General features: G+C 38.3%; 1 protein-coding gene across 1 annotated transcript in view; it reads left to right on the forward strand.

Annotated features, from left to right (window-relative positions):
- LOC105233276 (uncharacterized) overlaps positions 1-15,590 on the forward strand; it is a 44,730-nt gene extending 29,140 nt beyond the window's left edge. Inside the window, exon 3 of the mRNA XM_011215314.4 lies at positions 14,623-15,590. Coding sequence (XP_011213616.1) covers positions 14,623-14,837 — 215 coding nt within the window. The 3' untranslated portion in view covers positions 14,838-15,590. The remainder of the gene's footprint in view (positions 1-14,622) is intronic.
- The last annotated feature ends 6,801 nt before the right edge of the window (positions 15,591-22,391 follow it).

Below are 22,391 nucleotides of genomic sequence, written 5' to 3' on the forward strand. Positions count from 1 at the left end.
TTAAAGGCTGCAGCCCTGGCTTCGAAAATAATGAGGAAGTCTTAAGCTGGAGTTGATAGAGAGCTCCTGACAGTAAACTTCTCCACCAACCTTTCCCCAAGCTCTGACCTTCCGTAAAGAAGCTCACTGCCGCTCTCCTTGAACAGCTTCTTCTTACCCACAGCTCCCTCCCTCGAATAAGAGAAACTGCCAGAGTTCGGTTTGCCGACTCCGTGATCCGGTATGAAGTCATGGGGGCGTGTTTTCCAAGCCGAGGATACGTAAGGATTTCGTTCAGAGTGTTTTTAGAAACCCAGATTTTCTGAGTCCTTTCGCAGGTATACAGCTTCCGACGATACCGAGAGGCACTATGTACAAGGTGACATTAAGTGCCATAGTTAGAGGGGACTTTAGTGCACCAGACACGCTGATAAGCGTCGCCCGTTGAACGCTTTCGATGCTTTTTTGCAAGTGGAGTCTTTTCTAGATACTCCATAGAACATAAAGGGTTTGACTATGGTGTCGCAGATCCAAGGGGTCACTTTCGATGAGAGATCCCACCTTTTTCCAATGGCTCCGTTGCCTTTTTTTCGTTTTCGATATTCGGCATCCATGAAAGATGATGATGAGTCCTACATATTTCACTGTATCCTCAATTCAACAATTCAGTTTGAGTCTAAAGTCTGTCGAAACAAAATTCCTAACTGTCGCACATATTAAAGTCTGTTCAAAATGTGTTTACTTATTTAGTATCTAGTAACAATTTGTTTAAGTGATTTGTTCGAATTGCAGTCTTAACCGCTAAATTAGTGGCAATTAACCCCTATTTGGTCGATCGGTCACAGTGACTAAGCAAATAAACTTGCGGAAAATAGAGCTCCGAACATACGAAAGAAACATGACATACTGTTACAAGTGTAGCCGCATTTATATCGGAACCTTATTTAGACAACTACAAATTGATTTGGCATAGAAACAGCGGTGGTCCGAAATGTCAAAATCCAATGTGACGTTCTATTTTTACAAAATTTTTACAAAATCCGCTAATTTCGTACAACAAACAGCACGCCGGTTGGCGAAACGTCCAAAAAATTAAAATTTATTGTGCTAGTAAAAGAGCGAATAAGAGACACTCAAGCGAACACAACATGTGGGTGAGGTGCGATTAGTGACACTGACAGTGATACCAGTGTTGCATTTCAATTTCTCAAAACTACACGAGTTGAGTGTCCATTTATCGTCTCACTGTCAAAAATGCACTCACACCTCACGCCTACCAGCGCCATGCCGTTCGCCCGCAACCGAAGCTCAGGCGGGTTTGCTCTTCGACACATGGGTCACAATTCGCGTGGCGTTGCTGCGCTCGCTGTATGTGGCGCTAATTTGTTGCAATTTATTACACAATTTTTGCAACAACGCTGTCGGCGGTGCCGTGTTGCCACAAATTCGCTTTATCATCGGCGAATCGCAAAAGTCGTGACGCCGTCGCGTTCGCAGTCGCCGCCAACGGGTTGCTTGTTGATTTGTGGAAATGTTGTAAAATGGCAAAAATGTATGAGTATGTATTAGTGCGAAAATGTGTGCATGTGTGTCAAAATTCGCATGCCGTTACTGTCAACGTGTAATGCATTTTATTATTCGCGCTTTTCATACTCGAGTGCGGCTTTGCTATGCGTAGATTGACAGTTTTCAAAAAAAAATCCACCATCGGGCGTGAATAGAGGCAAGTTCCTTGTTGTCTGTTTTCAAAGGAAGAGGCTCGATAGCTCCAAAAGTTTAATCCACAAACTAAAATTCTTATTAGAAAAAAAATTGTCCAAAATTTAAATCCCTAAACTGGGGAAAGGAATTCGAACAAAAGAACCATGGACACTCCGATTTCGGACCGACCAGTGCAGGAAGGACTTCGATGCGAACTGGTCAATGGAAAAGTCTCTGGCCTACAATAGCATTACATTTTTTGTTTTGAAATCCCTTCAAGGGTGATCCACTTTTTACATCGACCTTCAAACTTTTCGATACCATTTTTGTAGTACGCTTTGCTTTTTGCTTTTAAATAGGCCTCAGTTTCGGCGATCAGCTCTTCATTCGACGAAAATTTCCTTCCAGCTTGCATTCTTTTGAGATCTGAGAACAGGAAATAGTCACTGGGGGCCCAGACATGAAGAATGCTGTGGATGCGGAAGCAATTCGCAGTTTAATTACTGGATTTTTGTCATCGTTTGCACTGACTTGTAACACGGTGAGTTGTCTTGCTTAACCTGCAGTTTCTTTTTCCTCAAGTGCGGCCGTTTTCTGACGATTTCATCCTTCAAACGATCCAATAGCGCTATATAATAGTCGTTGTTGATGGTCCTTTATTTTCAAGATAGTCAATAAAAATTATTCCATGCGGATCCAAAAATACAGACGCCGTAACCTACCCAGCGAACTATTGCGTTTATCTAAGCCTTGGGGGCGTGTTCGTCTTGTGCAGTCCACTCGGATGACTGTCGACTGGACTTCGGAGTTAAATATTGGAACCATGTTTCAGCCATTGCCACATATCGACACAAAAATTCGGGTTTATTACGTTTAAACATCTCTTTCCCATACACAAATATTCGTTAATCATACGATGTATGCGTTCAGTATCTTCAGAGTGCCTGATATTTCATTTAATTTAAATTTACGCTAATCCAAAATTATTTGGTGTTAAATTTTCATCGGTAAAAATATTTTTAGGGCGTCCTAGGCGTTCAAGGTCTTCGGTGCTCATTACACCAAGTTTAAACTTAGCATACCAATCCATGATGACTGATTTTTCTGGTTCTGTGCCCGGAAACTCGTCATCTAGCCAAGCTTTTACTCCAACTGTATTTTTTCCACTCAAAAGTGGAACGTATCTCTGTTTTCCTTTAAATTATAGTTTAGAATCTTGAATATACGATTTTAATCCCAATTAATCACCAGAATCATAAAACTGGTATTGATTATAATTCAATAAGCAAACATTACAAATTTCAAAAGTTACTAAGTTACTTCTCCTTCCTCTTTACTAGCGCAGTCACCGCTTCAGCGATTATAGCAGAGTTAACCACAGCGCACCAGTCAGTTCTTCTTTTCGCTATTTGTCGCACTTTTGCGAGGACCAGACATTTCAAGCGTACATGCTCTTAAATCATAGTCCTTATTACGATTGCTGCGGTAGTCATCAAAAGTGGTGTATTTCATCCGAGGCTGTCTGGTGAACAGCCGTTGCAATTAGTGTTCAGCAAACCCTTAAACCGAATACGTCGGATTCGCTCCACTGAAGTTTTCTCCCTTTTAGCCGCGACCCCAGGATCCACACGTTTTTGCTACCGCAGCTTATAAAAGGGTTACTCACGTTTCCAGGGTGCGCTGAGAGGACGCAAAAGTAAGAATTGGATTTCGCCCTACGACTGTAACTGCTTTAGCAGAAGCATGACTATACCCCATTACTAGGGTTGTTAAATATAGTACCTATTCCAATTTCCGATGGATTTCCATTTCTTTGTGCTTGAAACATTGAAAAATCGTCTCAATTGCACAAGAGCAACGTCAATTGTACCGTCATAATATTCGGTGCCGTTCGAGTTCGACCACACCTTACTTGTTATCATTTTAAGTGTTTCTTGCTTTAGTTTTGAGCGCAATTTTTACGGTTGCTTTGTTATTGCGTTTGTTTCTACTTTATCGCGCATGCAACAAATTGTTGCTTGTATCTTCATTGCATTTTTTCCCTGCACGAGTGCATTCGTACATATCATTGTGTTATTGTACATATGTGCACATACCATAATGTTTGCCAGCAGGTAATTGCGTCAGTCGCGCATTTTTATGACGTTGCTCAATATTGCCTTTTTGCTATCCGTTTCCAACGACACTTCGCAGTTATTCCAGTAAAGCACTTTAAAGTAAATTTGCATGTCTCAATTGCTCAATTGCGTAAAGGAATAACTGTAGTCAAAGCTCTGGGTTTAAGTACAGCAGATTTTCCATTTAAAAATGAATCTTGCACACTACTTTTTGGCGAAGCTCGTGTGATTTGGCGAACTACTTATGAATTGAGATTCGTTGTTTTTCATTTTTGCGCTGACCTTCGATATGTAGATAGATAGATAAATAAATGAGAATTGCATCGCTACCTTAGGTTTATTGTGCCCTTTCCTAAGTCACAACGACTCACTTAGCCCCTGCATATCATGATAAATTGTAATATATTGCTAGTTGCTCTGAGGCGATGTGATCTCTATTTGGAAACATGGATCCTAGGGTCTTTCTCCTGCGTCTATAGACTGGTGTGCACTCGATAACCAGGTGTTGTTAGGTTGCAGGATCCACGTAACAGAATTAGAAATTTGCAAAAGAGTTTAGGGCCACGTTATATATAGTATATAAGTGCTTCTTGAGCTTTTGCACACACAGACGCAGGCGAGATGTTGCAGCTTCGATAGTTGAAGTCCTGCCGAAGTTTGCGTTGCTTTCGAGGCCCAAGTCACCGCTCCATATGTGATAATCGGACGCACGATCATGATGTACAACCACTTGACAGTCCTTGGCATGCAGCCCCGTGGTTTACCAGTTAGTCGATTGCACACTATAAGTCATCTGGCCTTTTAACTATTTGTAACTATTTCTCGAATCAAGTCCATCCACTTCTAATATGAAAAAAGCAACGTCAATATTTAAAGATCCCAAATTCTTGATGCCTTGTCAAAATACGTCCTTTTAGACTTCTTCGACATCGTTCTTTATCTGCTAAGCAAGGGCCAACAATTTTAGAAAAATACGTTTGGTAAAGAGAAAGAATAAATATAAAAATCAATAAGAAAGAATATCTTATTGTTAGGTGTGCTATGTCGTCCTTAAATATCGTATCCTATGGCGGCGCGGAGAACAAAGTCTCAAAATAGGACTTTTCCATTTATTTCAATCTTGTGCCAGCCTTTTGATTTGCCTCTAACTTTTTTGGACCATAGATATTATGTTGTTCAAAGTCCTTCTCCAGATTAGAGTGGTTCGCTTCTTCGTCGGCTGCCTTTGTGGATTCAAGTCGATAGCGTTGCGATTGATTGTGTCTGGATCCTGTCGCAGAACATGACCATCTCAGTATTCAATGTAAAGCCCTTTCCCACAATTGCAGTTTCAATTTCCTGACTTCACTCTTCTATCTACTAGAAACACTTCACCTTGGAAACACGGTCCGAAAGAGAAATATCGACAGTGCAGTCTAAGTAACGATCTTCGAATTCATTACCCACATGTCTCTTCAACAGACTTGTCTAGCGTGGTGCAACTCGTTAATCTACGAAAAGCCAATTGATTAATTATATACTGAAGATTTTCACGAAGTTTGTAACACATAGAATGAAACGCCTGAGGCTCTTTAAAGCTCTAAAAAGCGTGACAAGCTCTTTCGATTCAGTCTTCTTCTTCTTTACTGGCGTAGACACCGCTTACGCGATTATAGCCGAGTCCACAACAGCGCGCCAGTCGTTTCTTCTCTTCGCTCCGTGGCGCCAATTGGATATTCCAAGCGAGACCCGGTCCTTCTCCACTTGGTCCTTCCACCGGAGTGGAGGTCTTCCTCTTCCTCTGCTTCCCGCGGCGGGTACTGCGTCGAATACTTTCAGAGCTGGAGTGTTTTCATCCATCCGTACAACATGACCTAGCCAGCGTAGCCGCTGTCTTTTAATTCGCTGAACTATGTCAATGTCGTCGTATATCTCGTACAGCTCATCGTTCCATCGAATGCGATATTCGCCGTGGCCAACGCGCAAAGGACCATAAATCTTTCGCAGGACTTTTCTCTCGAAAACTCGCAACGTTGACTCATCGGTTGTTGTCATCGTCCAAGCCTCTGCACCATATAGCAGGACGGGAATTATGAGCGACTTATAGAGTTTGGCTTTTGTTCGTCGAGAGAGGACTTTACTTTTCAATTGCCTACTAAGTCCGAAGTAGCACCTGTTGGCAAGAGCAATCCTGCGTTGGATTTCTAGGCTGACATTGTTGGTGGTGTTAACGCTGGTTCCTAAATAGACGAAATTATCTACAACTTCAAAGTTATGACTGTCAACAGTGACGTGGGAGCCAAGTCGCGAGTGCGACGACTGTTTGTTTGATGACAGGAGATATTTCGTCTTGCCCTCGTTCACTGCCAGACCCATTTGCGTTGCTTCCTTGTTCAGTCTGGAGAAAGCAGAACTAACGGCGCGGGTGTTGAGACCGATGATATCAATATCATCGGCATACGCCAGCAGCTGTACACTCTTATAAAAGATTGTACCTGCTCGATTCAGTTCTGCAGCTCGAATAATTTTCTCCAGCAGCAGATTGAAAAAGTCGCACGATAGGGAGTCGCCTTGTCTGAAACCTCGTTTGGTATCGAACGGCTCGGAGAGGTCCTTCCCGATCCTGACGGAGCTTTTAGTGTTGGTCAGCGTCAGTTTACACAGCCGTATTAGTTTTGCGGGGATACCAAATTCAGACATCGCGGCATAAAGGCAGCTCCTTTTCGTGCTGTCGAAAGCAGCTTTGAAATCGACGAATAGGTGGTGAGTGTCGATTCTCCTTTCACGGGTCTTTTCCAAGATTTGGCGCATGGTGAATATCTGGTCGGTTGTTGATTTACCAGGTCTGAAGCCATACTGATAAGGTCCAATCAGTTTGTTGACGGTGGGCTTTATTCAGTCATTTCCAGCAAATAATCGCTCAGTTTTTAAGATATCGTTCTTAAATTTTGCACACGTCCTTTTCTCTCCAAGAGGCTACTCATTTGTCGAAACCGCCGATATCTGAGCACTATAGCATATAGCGGCCATACAAACTGGCCGATCCAACTCTATTCCTTCCACAAAAAATTTTTTAGTTGATGAGGTATCTTCACAAAATTTGGCCTAAACTATTATCTAAAACAACTTTATAATTTCCCAAGAAAATGTTTAGATCGGACATCTATAGCTTATAACTGTCATATAAATTAAACGGCCAAAACTAAGTCTTTGTGTCTTTGTATAGGACAAAATTTGTTATAGAATATTGTCTAAGCCAAGGACATAATCTCTGCATACCCATTGCCCAGATCGAACCAGTATAATCAAGATAATTCCTTTTTGTGCCCTTTTAGCTATAAAAAATGTATTTTGAAATGGTATTATAGCTTCGGTGCAGCAGAAGTTAACGTTAAGAATGGCAAGTACCGGGTTAGTTTTTTTCAAATGTATACGAGTATACGAATATATACCTATAGAACTATTAGTGAAACTACTTCAAATTAAAATTTTCAATTTCACCAACGTAAGTTAAGCAGTTAATAAATATAACTGCTTCTAGTGGACCCTAAATCTGCATCGAATTTCGTCCATACTTGTATATAGTGGTATATTAAATAAAAAAAAGACTATATTTACAAACGCATATATTTGTGTAACCTGTCTAGTTCCATGACAGTTGCACATTCGCGCTAAATAGGTTCAAGGACTTCCAGCAGACAAGTTTGACCAACAACATACCTTACAGAGACTCAGTGACCAGCAAGCGACCACTGTCTCACATATTGCTCCAACGCCCTGCCCCCTCTCCCCCACACGCTGCAAACTAATTTTCTAAATATGCTCAGCACTCGCGGTTCACTGCATCCAACTATTTGCCTACTTGTCTACATTATCTGTTTCCGAAACTTATTTAAAAGCAATAAAGTCGGCAACAACAACAAACACTGTTGTACTGAAAACACATACAAAAACGCGCCAAACGTCAGACTTCACAAACTGAAACTAATAAAAAAGCGAAAACGCATTTTCACAGTTTGTCGTTCGCACAATTCGCGTTTTTTTTCATGAAAAAAAGCAAAAAGAAGAACAAGAAAACACTTAAACTTCGGTTGTGCCAGAGCTATAATACCCTTCTCAGTTGCTTTTCTTATAACATATAAGTATAAAATATAAACAGATTTATTTTATTGATTTTTATGACAGCTATAATATATGCTATAGATTATATACTATATATAGATCCGATTTGAATAATTTAATTGGAGATTATACCGTTGCCTAGGATAATTATTCGTGCTAAAATTGGTGAAGATAAAAAAGTTTTTCATAATAGGAATGGATTTTGTACGATTAGCTTGTACGACAGCTATATGATATAGTGATTCGATCTGAACAATTTCTTAAGATATTATGCCATTGCTTTGAATAATAAACCATGCCGAATTTCGTGAAGATATCTTACCAAATAAATAAGTTTTTCTTTCAAAAACTTATTTTCGATTCTTTAGTTTATATGACAGCTATAAGCTATACTGATCCGATGTCGGCCGTTTTGACATATATGCCGCTTTTTGGGGATAAAAAGGCGTGTGAAATATTTCAGTTCGATTTTCCGAAAACCAATAACTTATATAGGGGTTGTTCAATAGTGCACTACATAAGTAGACCGATAGGACAGTATACGACGCCATACTTTTTCCCGCTCTTTTGACAATTCTCTTCAGTAAGGTTTGCCATTTCATCATGGAAATTATATACGTTTCAACAACGAGTCGAAAATATTAAAATTCGGTGGCCTCGACTTTACGACATTTAAGATTATATTTTATAGGGTCTCCGACGTTTCCTTCTGGCTGTTCAAGGTATAATAATTAGAATTGCATGAGAATTGCATGTTTCCATTGCATTTTGCGCACTTTTTGCTTGGATTTTTTAAGTCTCGTATTGCTTTTGTGATGTGGAATTCTCAGTGATTGTCTCGAATTGTAAACTCATTGGAAAAAATAAAAGAAAAAACCAAACTTAAGTAGCAAAAATGTAAAAACTTGCATACGTCAAATAAAAATTCACGCACGTACACACATATAGTATACATACTATACCATACACTATACTATACATACATATGCATAATAGTTGTTTATGTGCGGATTATACGCCAACAACCCAACTTCAACGCAGCAAACAATCAACAGCAAAACAACTTGAGCGTAAGTTCATTTAGCTGCAGCCATTTTCGATTTGTTTCGGGTTTTATGCGTCCATTTGTTTACTTTATCGGACATGTTTGCACTGCCAATCAAAAGTTACTAGATACGCCCAGGATATCTTGACACTTGTATTTGAATATATTATACAGAAAAGGCATATCCGATAATAATGCTGTACGAACTTGTCGTATGTGTCGCTAACCGATGGGTGCAGCGATAAAGCCTAATGACCAGGCTGGGCACCCTGCTAACTGACAAGCTGATTGAAACTTCAAGGGGTGTTTGATAAGATATTGCCGTATTTTAACAATAGTTCTAACTGAAATTCACTGTATTTGAAGTGGAGTAACATTGGAAAAACATATAAAAACATATATTTTTTAAGTACAAATTTCGGTGATAGTAACATTTAAATGTGGTATACATGAAACGCAAAATATTTAATTATTCATCAATATTTATTTTTTCGCCTTCAAATTAATCCCCACCAGATTTTTGCAGTCCTCGAAATACTTTTCAAAAGCACTTTTTCGGATGTTCTTCAGCACCGTCTGTGAGTTTTGTTGCATCTATTCGATCGACTGAAGACCGCAATTTCAGTTAAGAGAACAGGAAAAAATCACACAGAACCAAATCTGGAAAATACAGTGGTTGATCGTTGTATTTATGGCGTTTTTGGCTTTAAATTTGATAACAATCGTGCCTCTATACAGCATTATCATAATATAAAATCCAAGAATTGTTCTTCAGCAATTCCGGCTGTTTTCAACGGATGTTCTCTCAAAAACTTCTCAACACTGGCAAATGAACTCCTTATTCACCGTCTGTCCGTCCGGAACAAATTCATGATGCGCCAAACCACGAATATCGAAAAAACCAATGAGCATCGCCATGATTTTTGAGCAGCTGTAGTTTTTTGGCTTCGGTCCCTTTTTTCAATCCATTCCGATAATTCATAAATTCATGTCCATCGGCAGTTATAATGCTCTTCTTGAATGTAGAATCGGAATTCTCACGATCAAGCATCTCCAACGAGACCTGTTTACGGCACTCTTTTTGAAGAAAATTCAGCTTTATCGGGACTAGTGAAACTAGAATACCTTTCATACCCAAAATATCCACCAAAATCATTCGAATGGACTCGCGAGAGATGTCGAGCTCTTCGACTGCATTCGGTAGAGAGCATTTCTAGCTAACGAATGAGCGGCTGGTCAGTTGTCTCCGAGCACCTGGAGAGTCAGGACAAACATTTTCAAGCAACGTGCTTCTATGAGTGGTGCAAGCCGAAAATGCAACGTGCGTTAGAGCAGAGGTACGCGATTAAATTCTGTGTGAAACTCGGTAAATCTGAGAGGGAGTAGTTTGATATGAACAAGCAGCCTTGCCCAGATGTAGCTTCAGAAGTGGTGTGTTTCGGTGGCACCAGGCCTTTTTAGAGCGCCGGGAAGAGATCGCCAAAGTATAAGCTAATGTAAAGTGAAAACGATGCTCATTGTCTTTTTTGACATCAAAGGCATCGTCCACCATGAATTTGCTCCTCCTGGACAAGACGTCCGTGACGCCTTCAATGCTTGGAAATCGCGCTGGCAGCGCTGCATCGACGCAGAAGAAACCTATTTTGAAAGTTTTTAAGGAATTGTAACGATTGGTTCAATAAATTTTTTTAAATCGACTCAGTTTATTACTTTCCGTACAAACCTCATATACAATATATGAAAAATCATAAATATATCACATGAATGAATCATCTAAATGAAGAAAATAGCAAAATCAACATAACTGTAGAAAACGGCTGCCAAAACTGCTCAGCAGAAAAGTAATTAAGTCGTTAAATAATGAGTGCAATAATTGCAAAAAATTGAATTACTGTGACATTTGTACGCCACACTACCAAATTACCGTTGGAGCAAAACAGCGCTGAGTTATTATTGATATATTTTTTACTTGAACACATAAATTAACTGTTTTGTTTTTGTTGCTACTTCGCCATATAACTGCCAATCGTTAGCTTGTAATTATGATTTTTGGTCAGAAATGTCAATTCTTATTAAAACTCGATGACAATTGAGATCTAAAATTCTTCCTTAAGATACGCAATTCGACAGAAAAACTTACAGTTAGACCGATCGTGCAAAGATAATTGTTTTTTATTGTTCTCGCTGCAACTTAAAACGGCAAGTTTTGTAATTCAATTTTTTATCTTTATTTTAATTTTGTTGTTTTTTTTTACTTTTTCTCACATCTCTTGCGTTTAAAGTAACAATAAGTTGTTCAAAGTAAACAAACGCCTCGTGATCGTTTGGCCTGTTGTTTTTGTTGGTCGTCGTTATGGAGTGGTTTTAAGAGCTTCGCCCATTTTGGTAACGGCAAGTTGCTTATTAAGGCAGTTGGCAATATTTTTCAACAATTGCGTTTTCTCTGAAAAATAGTCAGTAATGTTGGAGCGTAGCAGCTGCTATGTAAGACGTCGATTTGAAGTTCGTCACGAGTGCTGGCGCGGCAGAGGTTTTCTTAAATGGGGCTTGCTGAAAATTGGTGGTTGGATTGCTATAATGGTTAGGAAGTGGCAGAGCGTTTGATAGTGTAGTTGTTGGCTTTTGTACATAGTGATTCTCAGTTTACGCTACATGACCGTAAATGATCGGAATCTATGTAGTTGTGGAGTTAGAAATATATTTGAATGGAAAATATGTTTTTTTAGACATGCGGTTTTCACGAATATAAAAAGCATATAAGGCGTCAATCGTTTGGGGTTATTTGCGAAGAGAAACGGCTTTACATAATCCCACAAAAAAATAGTTCAGGGGTGTTAAATCCCTGTCACTAGATAGTGCGCTCACCAAAAGTTTCCGTCACTAAAATTATTTCTTTGTTGGCTGAATGACATGCAGTCCTGTTAGAACCAAGTTTGTTCCTATCAACATCCCCCAATTCAGGCATTAAATATGGCTCTATAGCCTTCCCCATTGACTGTAACTTTATGTCCGGTTTAAGTTTGAAAAAATAGAAACCAATGATTGCCTCTTTCTAGAGAGCCCACCAAACAATGGCTTTTTGTGGAGGAAGCAGCGTCTGTATGTCTTGTGGATCATCACTCATAATGCGACAATTTTTTTTATTGACGTACCTATTTAACTAAAAGTGAGCTTCACCTCTCAACAACATTTTCTTGTCGAAGGTGCGACGTGCTTGATGGTCATTCGGTTATACGAGTACTTCTTGCATGAGTTAGATTCTATACGCCCACAAACCACATAGCGTCTGCCACAATAGCGTCTGCGATGAGCACTGTACATTTGTCTCAGAGGATGTTTCTTATCCACTAGAACCACCGCATTTGGGGTACCTATATATGGTCGCCCGCTGGGCGATTATTGTCGACCGAATACGATTTCCAAAACATCCGGTTCTATGAGTTTTAGTTTGTCACGTCTGGAACAACGCCTTGCAGCAGGGTTACTCAGTGTCCTCCTGACTCGTGCAGGCATTGAGTTCAACCCTACTTCACCAAGGTTCTCAACCTTTCACTGAACACTCTTCAAATACCCGAAGTGTAGAAAATCGAAACAGTGGTCTCAATACTGACACCTGGGAAACCCGCCAACAGAACGTAGCCTTAGATCCGATAACTTTTTTCTTCTCGAACTTCCTGATTCTAGCAAACTAGCAGCATGACTTTCGAAAGTGCACAGCACCACAATAAGATCATTAGTTCATGGAAGATCCACGTGCAGTCAACCACACAGCACAACTTGATGACATCGAAAAATGTACGCCACCTCCAGGGTTGAACTACCTGAGCGCTGGGAAATCATCCGTATTGTTGCCTGGTAAAAATTCTAAATTGAAAAAAATTAAAAGAGGGTGGGGTTCTCTCCCCCCCTCTGTTTAACTTCTTCATCTCGAAACTCCCTCAACCACCAGAGGGAATTTCGATGCAATGTGTTCAAAAGTAAAGATTTTCGATCTTTCTTACTTTCTCGCTGCACGAAACCTACCACTAAATCCACAGCAGCCATATTCCTTAAATGTACGAAGGAGTACAGACTTGACATTAATATTGCAGTCTATAGCTTTAAAATTCCAACTGCCATTCTAACCCTATGTTAGATCAATGCACTCCGGACTAAAACAGGTAGCCAGCCTCTTGATGTCTCTCATCGAACATAAAAATAGTGAGGACCGCATGCTTCCAGTTAAAGAGCATACTGAACTCCTCTCCAAACAGTGTCTGGGTTGCTTTCGTAGAATTCAACCCTGAGGTTACCAGCTTGAAGCGAAACCGCCTCACAACAGCATCAAGGGGTCCTTCTTCAACTACGTCGACGAAATTAGACAATACGCCGACCAACTTACCTCAGACATGCACTGACCGCCAGTCACAGTGGACCCATAAACACCTTCACTGGCTCACTCTCATTGATATATGGTGTACTTGGAGTCAAACCATCACGTAGACGACGAGGTCGATTTGTCACGAGAATCGAGAGTGACCCTTCAGCAGCTTCTTTTTGATTAAATAACCGTTACAACAACAACAATAACAATCGAATATTGGACAAACCGAGTCATTATTGTCAGAAAGACCAACTCCGAAAAAATATTACCTCATTAAAAAACAAACAAATCTACAGAGCTAAAATGTATATAGCAAACTAAATAATTTTAAAGTTTAAACAAACTAGAAAGAACTATAAATACTGCATTAAAAATATTTTTAATCTTTATATATATAAATCTTCTGACCGTGTGTTTGCATTTGAACTGCTCCTAAACGGATGGACCGATTTTGATGAAATATTGTGTGTATGTTCAAGGAGATTCAAGAATGGTTTAGATTTACAATTTGGTCCACTGGAAAATGTTTTTTAAATTATTTTTTTCATTTTTAATCAATTCTTAATTTTGGAATGTTTGACCGATAGATGGCGCTACCATCGCAGTATCCAATATTCAAACCTTAAAATCTATGGGTAGCTAACTATTGGAGGGGGTATCTTGACAGTCAATTTAAAATTGCAAAAGGTCTGGCATAAAAAAATAGCGGCATAACTGAAGTGTTGATAAAAAATTTGAGATATACAATATTTAAACGGGAACGATGAATACATATGTATATGTGTACAATTTCTAATTGATCCTTCCTGAAAAATAATAAAATTGCTAAATATTGGGAATGGTAGAATAGAACTGCAATCAAATACACAATGCAATGAATTAAAACTGGCTCATTTATCATTCGATGAATAATATACCACGGGCATCCCAAAAGACTGATGCCATAACCCAGCCGATTTTTTTGTCTTTCCACGCTTGAGAACCGTTTGTTAATATGCAGTCCACCAGGCTGATAATCGATTGGACTCGATTGATTTCACTGATGCACAGCCCAAATTCAAAAGTATTTTTACCCCAAAAACCAATTCTTTCTTAACGCACGAAATGCTTTTTGATTCATTTTTGTTGCTTCATCAAAAATGCGATTATTCCTTAACTAATACTTAGAATCTAACTAATAGAAATCATATAGATGGTATTAGTAGTACTACCTATGTATCAGCCACAGTAAAACGTAGGCGGGTCCTCTAGTATTTTTATATAATTATATATGTATATGACAAGACATTTCATCTCTATAATTTTATTTATTACAGTCTACGGCAAACGTGTTATCTCGCGCTCTTGCTTTTACGAAGACTACGAAGACTCCTCCGATCGCTGCGGTCATGAAACTAGCTCATCATACATCAAAACGACTTTCTGTCAAACATGCAGCACCGATGGTTGCAATGGCGCTGCCGCCTTCTCGCCTTACGTCGCGTTAGTCCTACTACCCATCGGCACACTGCTAATCAAACTGATCAAATGAAGTTCGTCGAAGTGGGCGCGCAGTTGAGGTTATGGCGGGAATCATTTGGAGTCCACCTTTGCAATGCTTTGTAATCTTAAGACAAAACCAGCTCTTTAAATAGTTTTATGTTTTAAACACATAAGTCACTTTTAAACATACTATAAGTTAGCGAATTAATTTTGCAATGAATGTAAAAAAACAACAACAACTTATTTATAATTCGTTGGAGTTGTCGGTTCTATAACTGTAAATTGTTTGACAAATATCTAAATAGTTAAATTTTTACACTTCAAAACGAAAATATTTAGAGAAAATTTTTGTGAAACATTTAGAGAAAATTTGTTTGAAAACATTAAAAAAAAATTATTAACAACTCAAAACTATATCTAATGAAATTCGCACAAAACACAAATATTTTAAAAAGTAAGAAAATTCAATTTCAGCACCGCCAAGCAAAAAATACAGAGTTTTACACTAATAAGCTCTTAATAATCAGGAAATTATGGCATAACGGTTTCTAGTACACTAAATATGCAGTGAGACTTGAGCTCTAGAAATCATCAAGTGAAGTTGCATTACGAAGCCTTTATAACCCTAAAAATAAATAAAATCGTTTATACAAACATACAAAAATGTATTACCGTTATTCACATAATTGTGTACAAAATAGCCAACAATGATTTTGAACGTCTAAATACTGTTTAATCTAGTGTTTAAATTATCATAAAGTAAAGTAAATAAAATAGCAATAACTCGGTCATACAATTTATATTTACTATATGGTACAATTTTATGGATTTAAGAACATCAGAAGCCCCAATAAACTGAGTGATTATGAAATGGTGGATTTTTAATATTTTTTTAAATATTTTTTAGCATTCTAATTTACTCCTTTACAGCGCTGCAAACAATGCATGAAAAAATTATGAATTTAATAAATTTTTTTTAAATTATAGAATATTAAATAAAAATAATTTTTAATTTTTAATTTGATGTCACAAAACCAAACGCCTGATTTTGGGATTAAAAATAAATTTTTAATTTTTTTTTGAAAATTTTACCTTTTAAAAAATTTTATTTTTTGAAAATTTTACTTTTTAAAAATTTTAAATAATAATAAAAGCTAAAAAAATCGAACTTTTAATTACAATATTTTTTTATCATTTACAAAATATTTGTCTTTTAGTTTATGCTACGCGATAGAACAATGTCCGGCATTTTCAGTACCAATAAACAGTGTGGAATGGACACACTAACATGAGCATGAGCGAAGTCCAAGGGCTCCTGCTCCCCATGGTACCAGAATTAAGTCTCCGGTCGGACCTTGGACTGGTAACCAAGGATTGGATCCCATACACACATTACACACACACACCATTTACACAATAAACTAACCCTAATTCCCAGTTCATACGCAATGAAACAGCAGGCGGCTAAAGCCGAATCAAGAACAGCGGCCAAATCGTTCTTCCTTATCGCCATCCCATTCGGACAACATGACCTAGTCAGAGCAGCCGCTGCCTGTTGATTCGCTGAGCTATATCAATGCCGTCCTATATCTCCTACAGCTCATTGTTCCATCGAATGCGGTATTTGCCGTTGTCAATGCCCAAAGGACCAAAAATCTTTCGCATAATCTTAATGTCGAACATATCTCTTCAGATGTTGTCATCGTGCATGCCCCTGCTCCATGTAGCATGACTGGCAAAATAAGGAGTTGCAGAGTTTGGTCTTTGTTCGTCGAAAGAGGACTTTACTTTTCAGTTGCCTAGTCAGCTCGAAGTAGCACCTGTTGGCCAGAGTTATTCTGCATTGGATTTCGAGGCTGACGTTATTATCTACGACTTTAAATTTCTGACTGTCAACAGTGACGTGCGAGCCAAGTCACAATGACTGTTTGTTTGATGATATGAGATATTTCGTATCGCCCTTATTCACAACCAGACCCATATGCTTCGCTTTCATATCCAGTATTCAATATTATCGGCATGGGTCAGCAACCGTACACTCTTAAAGAAGATTGTACCTCCTGTTATTAGTCACACTATAGAGAGTCTCCTTGCCTGAAAACTCGCTTGGTATTGAACGGCTCGAAAAATTTAGATGACCATATTAGACATGCGGGGATGCCAAATTCAGACACAATGACATAAATGCAACTCGGCTTTAAAATCGACGAAAAGGTAGTGAGTGTCAATTTTCTTTTCACGGGCAATACTTCATTCACATTTGCACTACTTGGAAAACGAAGAGCTATCCTGAATTGAATATTAGAGAACTAACAAAACATTTCAACTGTCAATACTCCTTTATGTGATTATTAAATTTCATACTAAAGTTTGTAACAACCAGAAGGAAACTGCGAATATCCTATAAAGTATATAGTATATAAATTATAAGCGAAACTAACTTAGTCGATCTCTTATTATTGTTCACGAGAAGGTCACATACTCCGAAAAAACTTACAGATTGGCTTCGAGAGTATGTGAAATCGTTAAAAATGACGCAAAAGCTTTAATATTTCTTAAAAGTGATGTTTATTTAAGAAAGTGTTGTGTGGAATGATTTTCTAGCAATATATTGCTGCATTTCCGTATCTAGTCCTAATGCCTCATGATTACTGCCGTATGATAAGTTTCACTTCTTCGAATACACAGCTTTATATACATATTTGTCAATAACTACTCTGATTTTGGTTTCATATTTCTGTTATTCAGCAGTGCAAGTGCGGTTTGACTGCTCTCAGAAATCAGCGGAAATGCAATTATGTTTAATTGCTCCTTTTTTATTCTTTCCAACGTTCCTTTGTCATGATTTAATTTTTTGTGTGGTAACTGCGCTCTAATCTTCCTCGTTGATTGCGGCAGTGTGTTTTTCGAATGCTGCGTTCACCGCCTACACTTAGATCTGGGACTCTGCGCCGGCACGTCTGGCCTTTGACCGCTGCCTTAGTTTGTTCGTACACACTCGTAATTGACAATGACCGTGTCTGTGAGTCGGGATAAAAAGAATTAACTGGCATGCAAAAAATTGCATTCACAGTTTTAAATTTCATACACGCACACATATGCCAACTGATGTCACGTTACTTGGTGACTGAGCTGACTACCTCAAGGGTTACTCACTGATATTGAGCGCTACAAAGAGCTGAAACATATGCCTGGCTTAGGTAGATAAGTTGGGTGCCTTGAAGCTTCGTAACGTCCATTGTGAGGCTACTGGGACTAAAATCTACTCTCTTTATTATGTCCTCTTTGAATCCCCCTGAGAACGCTTGACCAAGTTCATCAATAGAAACTTGTACATATGTATATGCAAATTCTGACTCAACGTCAAGAATCTCGACCCTGCACTCACATGTTCATTCATTCACAGGTTTTCTATAGAGTCTCCCTCTTCTTCCTCTTGAAAACTTCTACAATAGTCGTTATATGGTATTTCCACCCTGCTGGAATGTCTGCCAATTAGACAATGGCTCGTTGACACACCTACTAGAGTTTTTATGTAATTTCTTTTGAATTTTAATAGTCGGCATGTGCGGCCCCTTTCCTTCTTTATCAGAGTCTAATCGTAGAGATGTGTCTGCTCCAGCCAATTCATCTGCTCGCAGGTACCAGGAATATCACTATGTCTTGAAACTCATTGCCGGTTTATCGAGAAATCAGATACATAGATAAAATGTGAGGTTTTGCACTGCGACTTATGGCCTGTTGTGTCCTCAAATGTCGGATCCTCTAAGATATCAAGGCATTATTTTACTAAGTTTGAGGAAACCCTTGTAAGCTTCAGTGACCGCTTGGCTATCCGTTTATATAAATATATTCCTTGTTCTGATCACATTCTTTGCAACAACATAGAAGTTATCTTTAATTGCTGTTATATCTACTTGTAAGACACTGCAGTAGTTTTGACCCATCCGTATAAATACCCCAATCTTCTCTAGTAAGGCAGGAAATATTGTAGACCAGATTTATTTCGGGCTTACTAATCGGAAATTTTACATAGAAAGGCATTCAGATTTCTTCATACATTGATTACACTACCTAAGTCAAAAAGAAGAAAAGGAACCTTGGAGTACGAACGGAACGACATGTGTTAACTCTCTTTTCAAACTGTTTGAAATTGATACAATTCCTTATCAAGCTTCATATTCTATTTCAAAATGACTTTGTGTATGAGTTGATTTCCTCTCCTTCAGTTAATTGAATCCTATATACTCGTCTATACCATATGTATCTATTTAACATCTATATTTAAGTATTTAACAAAGTCGAACAAGTCCTAAGAGACCTAATATATACATATATGTATATATAAATGATCAGCATAACGAGCTGTGTCGATTTTGCTATGTTCGTCTGACTGTCTGTCTGTATTTACACGTGAACTAATCTATTAGTTTTTGCGATATCGACCTGAAATTTTACAAAAATCCTTCTCTTCCCCAAAACCTGCTCTCATTTTCAACAGATCAATCGGAACTATATGCTTTTATAGATTTTCGTCGAAAAAGAAACAGGGCTATTAAGAAAACAACAAAAAATTAATATTTTTCAAAAGTTATATTTTTTCATTCAAAGTAGTTTCCTTGTGCTTCGATACAGCGTTTAGCCCGGTCAATTAACATTTCAAATTAGTGTTTAAGGTCATTTTTCGAAATGCTCTTGAGAACATCGGTCGTCGCCTTTTGGATAACTGAAGTGTCCTGAAACCAGTGTCCTTTCATGGGCAAATAGGTAAAAATCTCAGAATGCCAGATCAGTTGAGTAGGGTGAGTGATTAATGGTTAATATGGAGTTTTTTGTCATAAAATCAGTGACAAGCGTCGACCGATCACACGGCGCATTATCGTGCAACAGGCGGCAGGACCCTGCCTCACGGTATTGTGGTCGAGCACGACGCATGCGTGACAAGAGACGTTTCATAACTCCAAGGTTAAACACAGCATTAATCGTTTGGCCAGATGGGAAGAACTCTCGTTGTACAATACCCTTGGAATCGTAAAAACAAATCAGCATTGTCTTTATTTTTGACTTCTGAAGACGACTTTTTTTCGGTGATGGCACGTCTGGATGCTTCCATTCTTCACTTTGACGTTTGGTTTCGGGATCATATTGAAAGCACCACGTTTCATCACCAGTCACAATCGAATATTTGTAGTTTATGTTCTTTCTCGACTCCTTAATCAAATCCTTACAATGTTGGAATCGTAGCAATTTTTGCTCTTCAGTCAATTTGTGTGGAACAAACTTGGAGCACACCTTCCGTAGACCAAAATTATCTATCAAAATGCGATGAATGGAGTCTTCGATGATATTTAACTCCATTTCCACGTAACGCAAAGAAGATTTCGGCTCATTCTTAATAAATTCCTGCAGTTTTTCAATATTGTTTTGGGTAATCACTAATCTTGACCGGCTCGACTTCTGATCGTCATAGAGGTCCTCACGACCTTCTGGGAATCGCTTAAACCACTCATGCACATTACTACGGGATAGACAATGATCCCCATAGACTTTTTTCATCATTTGAAATGTTTCAGTAAACATTTTCCCAACGAAGTTCTTTTAAGGAATCTTTTGTAAATATTTGTGATGGGTATAATAGTTTCGGTGCAACCGAAGTTAAAATTTTTTTGTTTTTGCACAAAGTTAATTAACTGCAAACATTTTTATATTTCAAATAGTTAATTAACCGCTGACACTTTTGGAAACCGCTGTGGGAATTGAAAATACCGCTTGGTGTGGGCAAATGTGGATTTGCCGTTAGTGTGTTTATTATAATAAATTCTCAGTTGGTTGCTTGAACGCGCAAGAGCGTTGCACTTAAGCCATCATTAGGTGCATTGTGCCTCCCAAGTGGCAACCAGTTAATACCTATTCAGCAATATAATGAATTTGAAATATCTGACTTTTTCCACCAAAACTTCCCAACATCTTGTAGGTGGGAAGACTGTGAGCCCTAGAAGATATCCTGCTTCCACTGACTGAAACTTCGGCCTTCTGGCGTATCATCATTCACCACACATTATGCAGATTGACCGAGTTTCTGAAAATGGGATCACAGAGTTACATGACCCTTGATGATCATTATAATTGTTCCTAGTTTTCTGTTCTAGAGTCCATTTTTCACACAGCCCTTGAAGGAGCTGAATAGTTTAAGGAAGTTTAAGGGAACTGCATTCTCGGCTAAAGGCTTTATTTATTTCATTCTATGATCCTATAGTAAGTTAACAAAAAAAAAGGTGATAAAAATTGATAATTTCTCTTAAAAAGTTCGGGGAATTATCAATACATATTTCTAGTTAAGATAAAATATGTATTTATTCATGAAATAAGCCATTTAGATATGAAAAATTTAGATGCCTTTAATTTTGTCTTCAGATTACACTGAATTTAAATCGTTTCTAAGAATTATAGTCGAGTAAAAAACCAACAATCCACGCACAAAGTTGTCGCCTATGGCAGTCTGAGTGGCAATTGGCACGAAGTTTTTGTTTCAATCCGTACTCACTGCTCCTTTTTTTCCAAAACAAAGATTTATTTCGCATTCTGGGTAAACATTGTAAACAATATGAGGCAAATATGTATGTGCTGCCATGTTTATAACTCAAGTTAACTGTTGTTATTTTTTATCTACCATTCGCATGGCAACTAATTGCAGGCAAAAACAAATAATGCAATCGAAACGCATTGCGCATGCGCGCCGTCTACATCCAACCATTTAACTGTCACGCACTTTTGCTCACATACTTACACATACTTAAATACATATATTTACCGATTTTTGTTTACACATAATTTAAGTACTATATCTATCATTCTTGTTAGCGCTCCTCTCTTTTGGTCCCGCCAATGCGTTCGGTCGCCCGCGTCCGATTTCACTGCCGTTTAATGCATAAGATTAATGTCAAGATTTGCATACAGACACATAGATTTTGCCAAATCGAGTTTGCTGCTTTTTTTTGAGTTTTTAAAATTTATTGTAAAATGCAATGGTTTTTGTTGCTTTTAATATGAATTGGTTAATAAATACGCAGCGATTACTGGCGTAAAAGTAATAGCACTAAATTTGGTTATCGAGTTGCGCGGATAGTGTTAATTTTATTAAGAAGATTAAAAATAAAAAAAATCCTTTACTACAGCTGCACCGAAGCTCTAATACCCTTCAGAGGTGCATTTCTAATAGCAAAAAAGGGTATAAAAAGGAATTTATCTTGTCTTTGATTGGTCAGTTTGTGTGCAAGAGCTTTCAGTAAAGGCCATAACTGCAAAATCTGGAGTTCTGAACTCTTCGGTCTTTGCTAAAGGGTGATCCATTTCGAGGTTCCCAAATTTTTTATAGAAAAAACAGAGAAAATTTAAATTTCATAGGGAAGGTTTATTATCATTCGAAAGAACATTCTTTGGCATTATTTTTTTGCTTAATTTTTCAGATTGTCCATCCGTTGAGTCCGATTTTAGATGACTTGTTCGATCATTTCGACTGGTCTTCGTCCCAAATGCGGCATTTTTGCTTCTTGCCACACCCATTGAGCCAGAAATGGGCCTCATCGCTGAAAAAAATTTGGCT

This window comes from Bactrocera dorsalis, chromosome 1 (genome assembly GCF_023373825.1).
Source record: "Bactrocera dorsalis isolate Fly_Bdor chromosome 1, ASM2337382v1, whole genome shotgun sequence".
Classification (NCBI taxonomy): domain Eukaryota; kingdom Metazoa; phylum Arthropoda; class Insecta; order Diptera; family Tephritidae; genus Bactrocera; species Bactrocera dorsalis.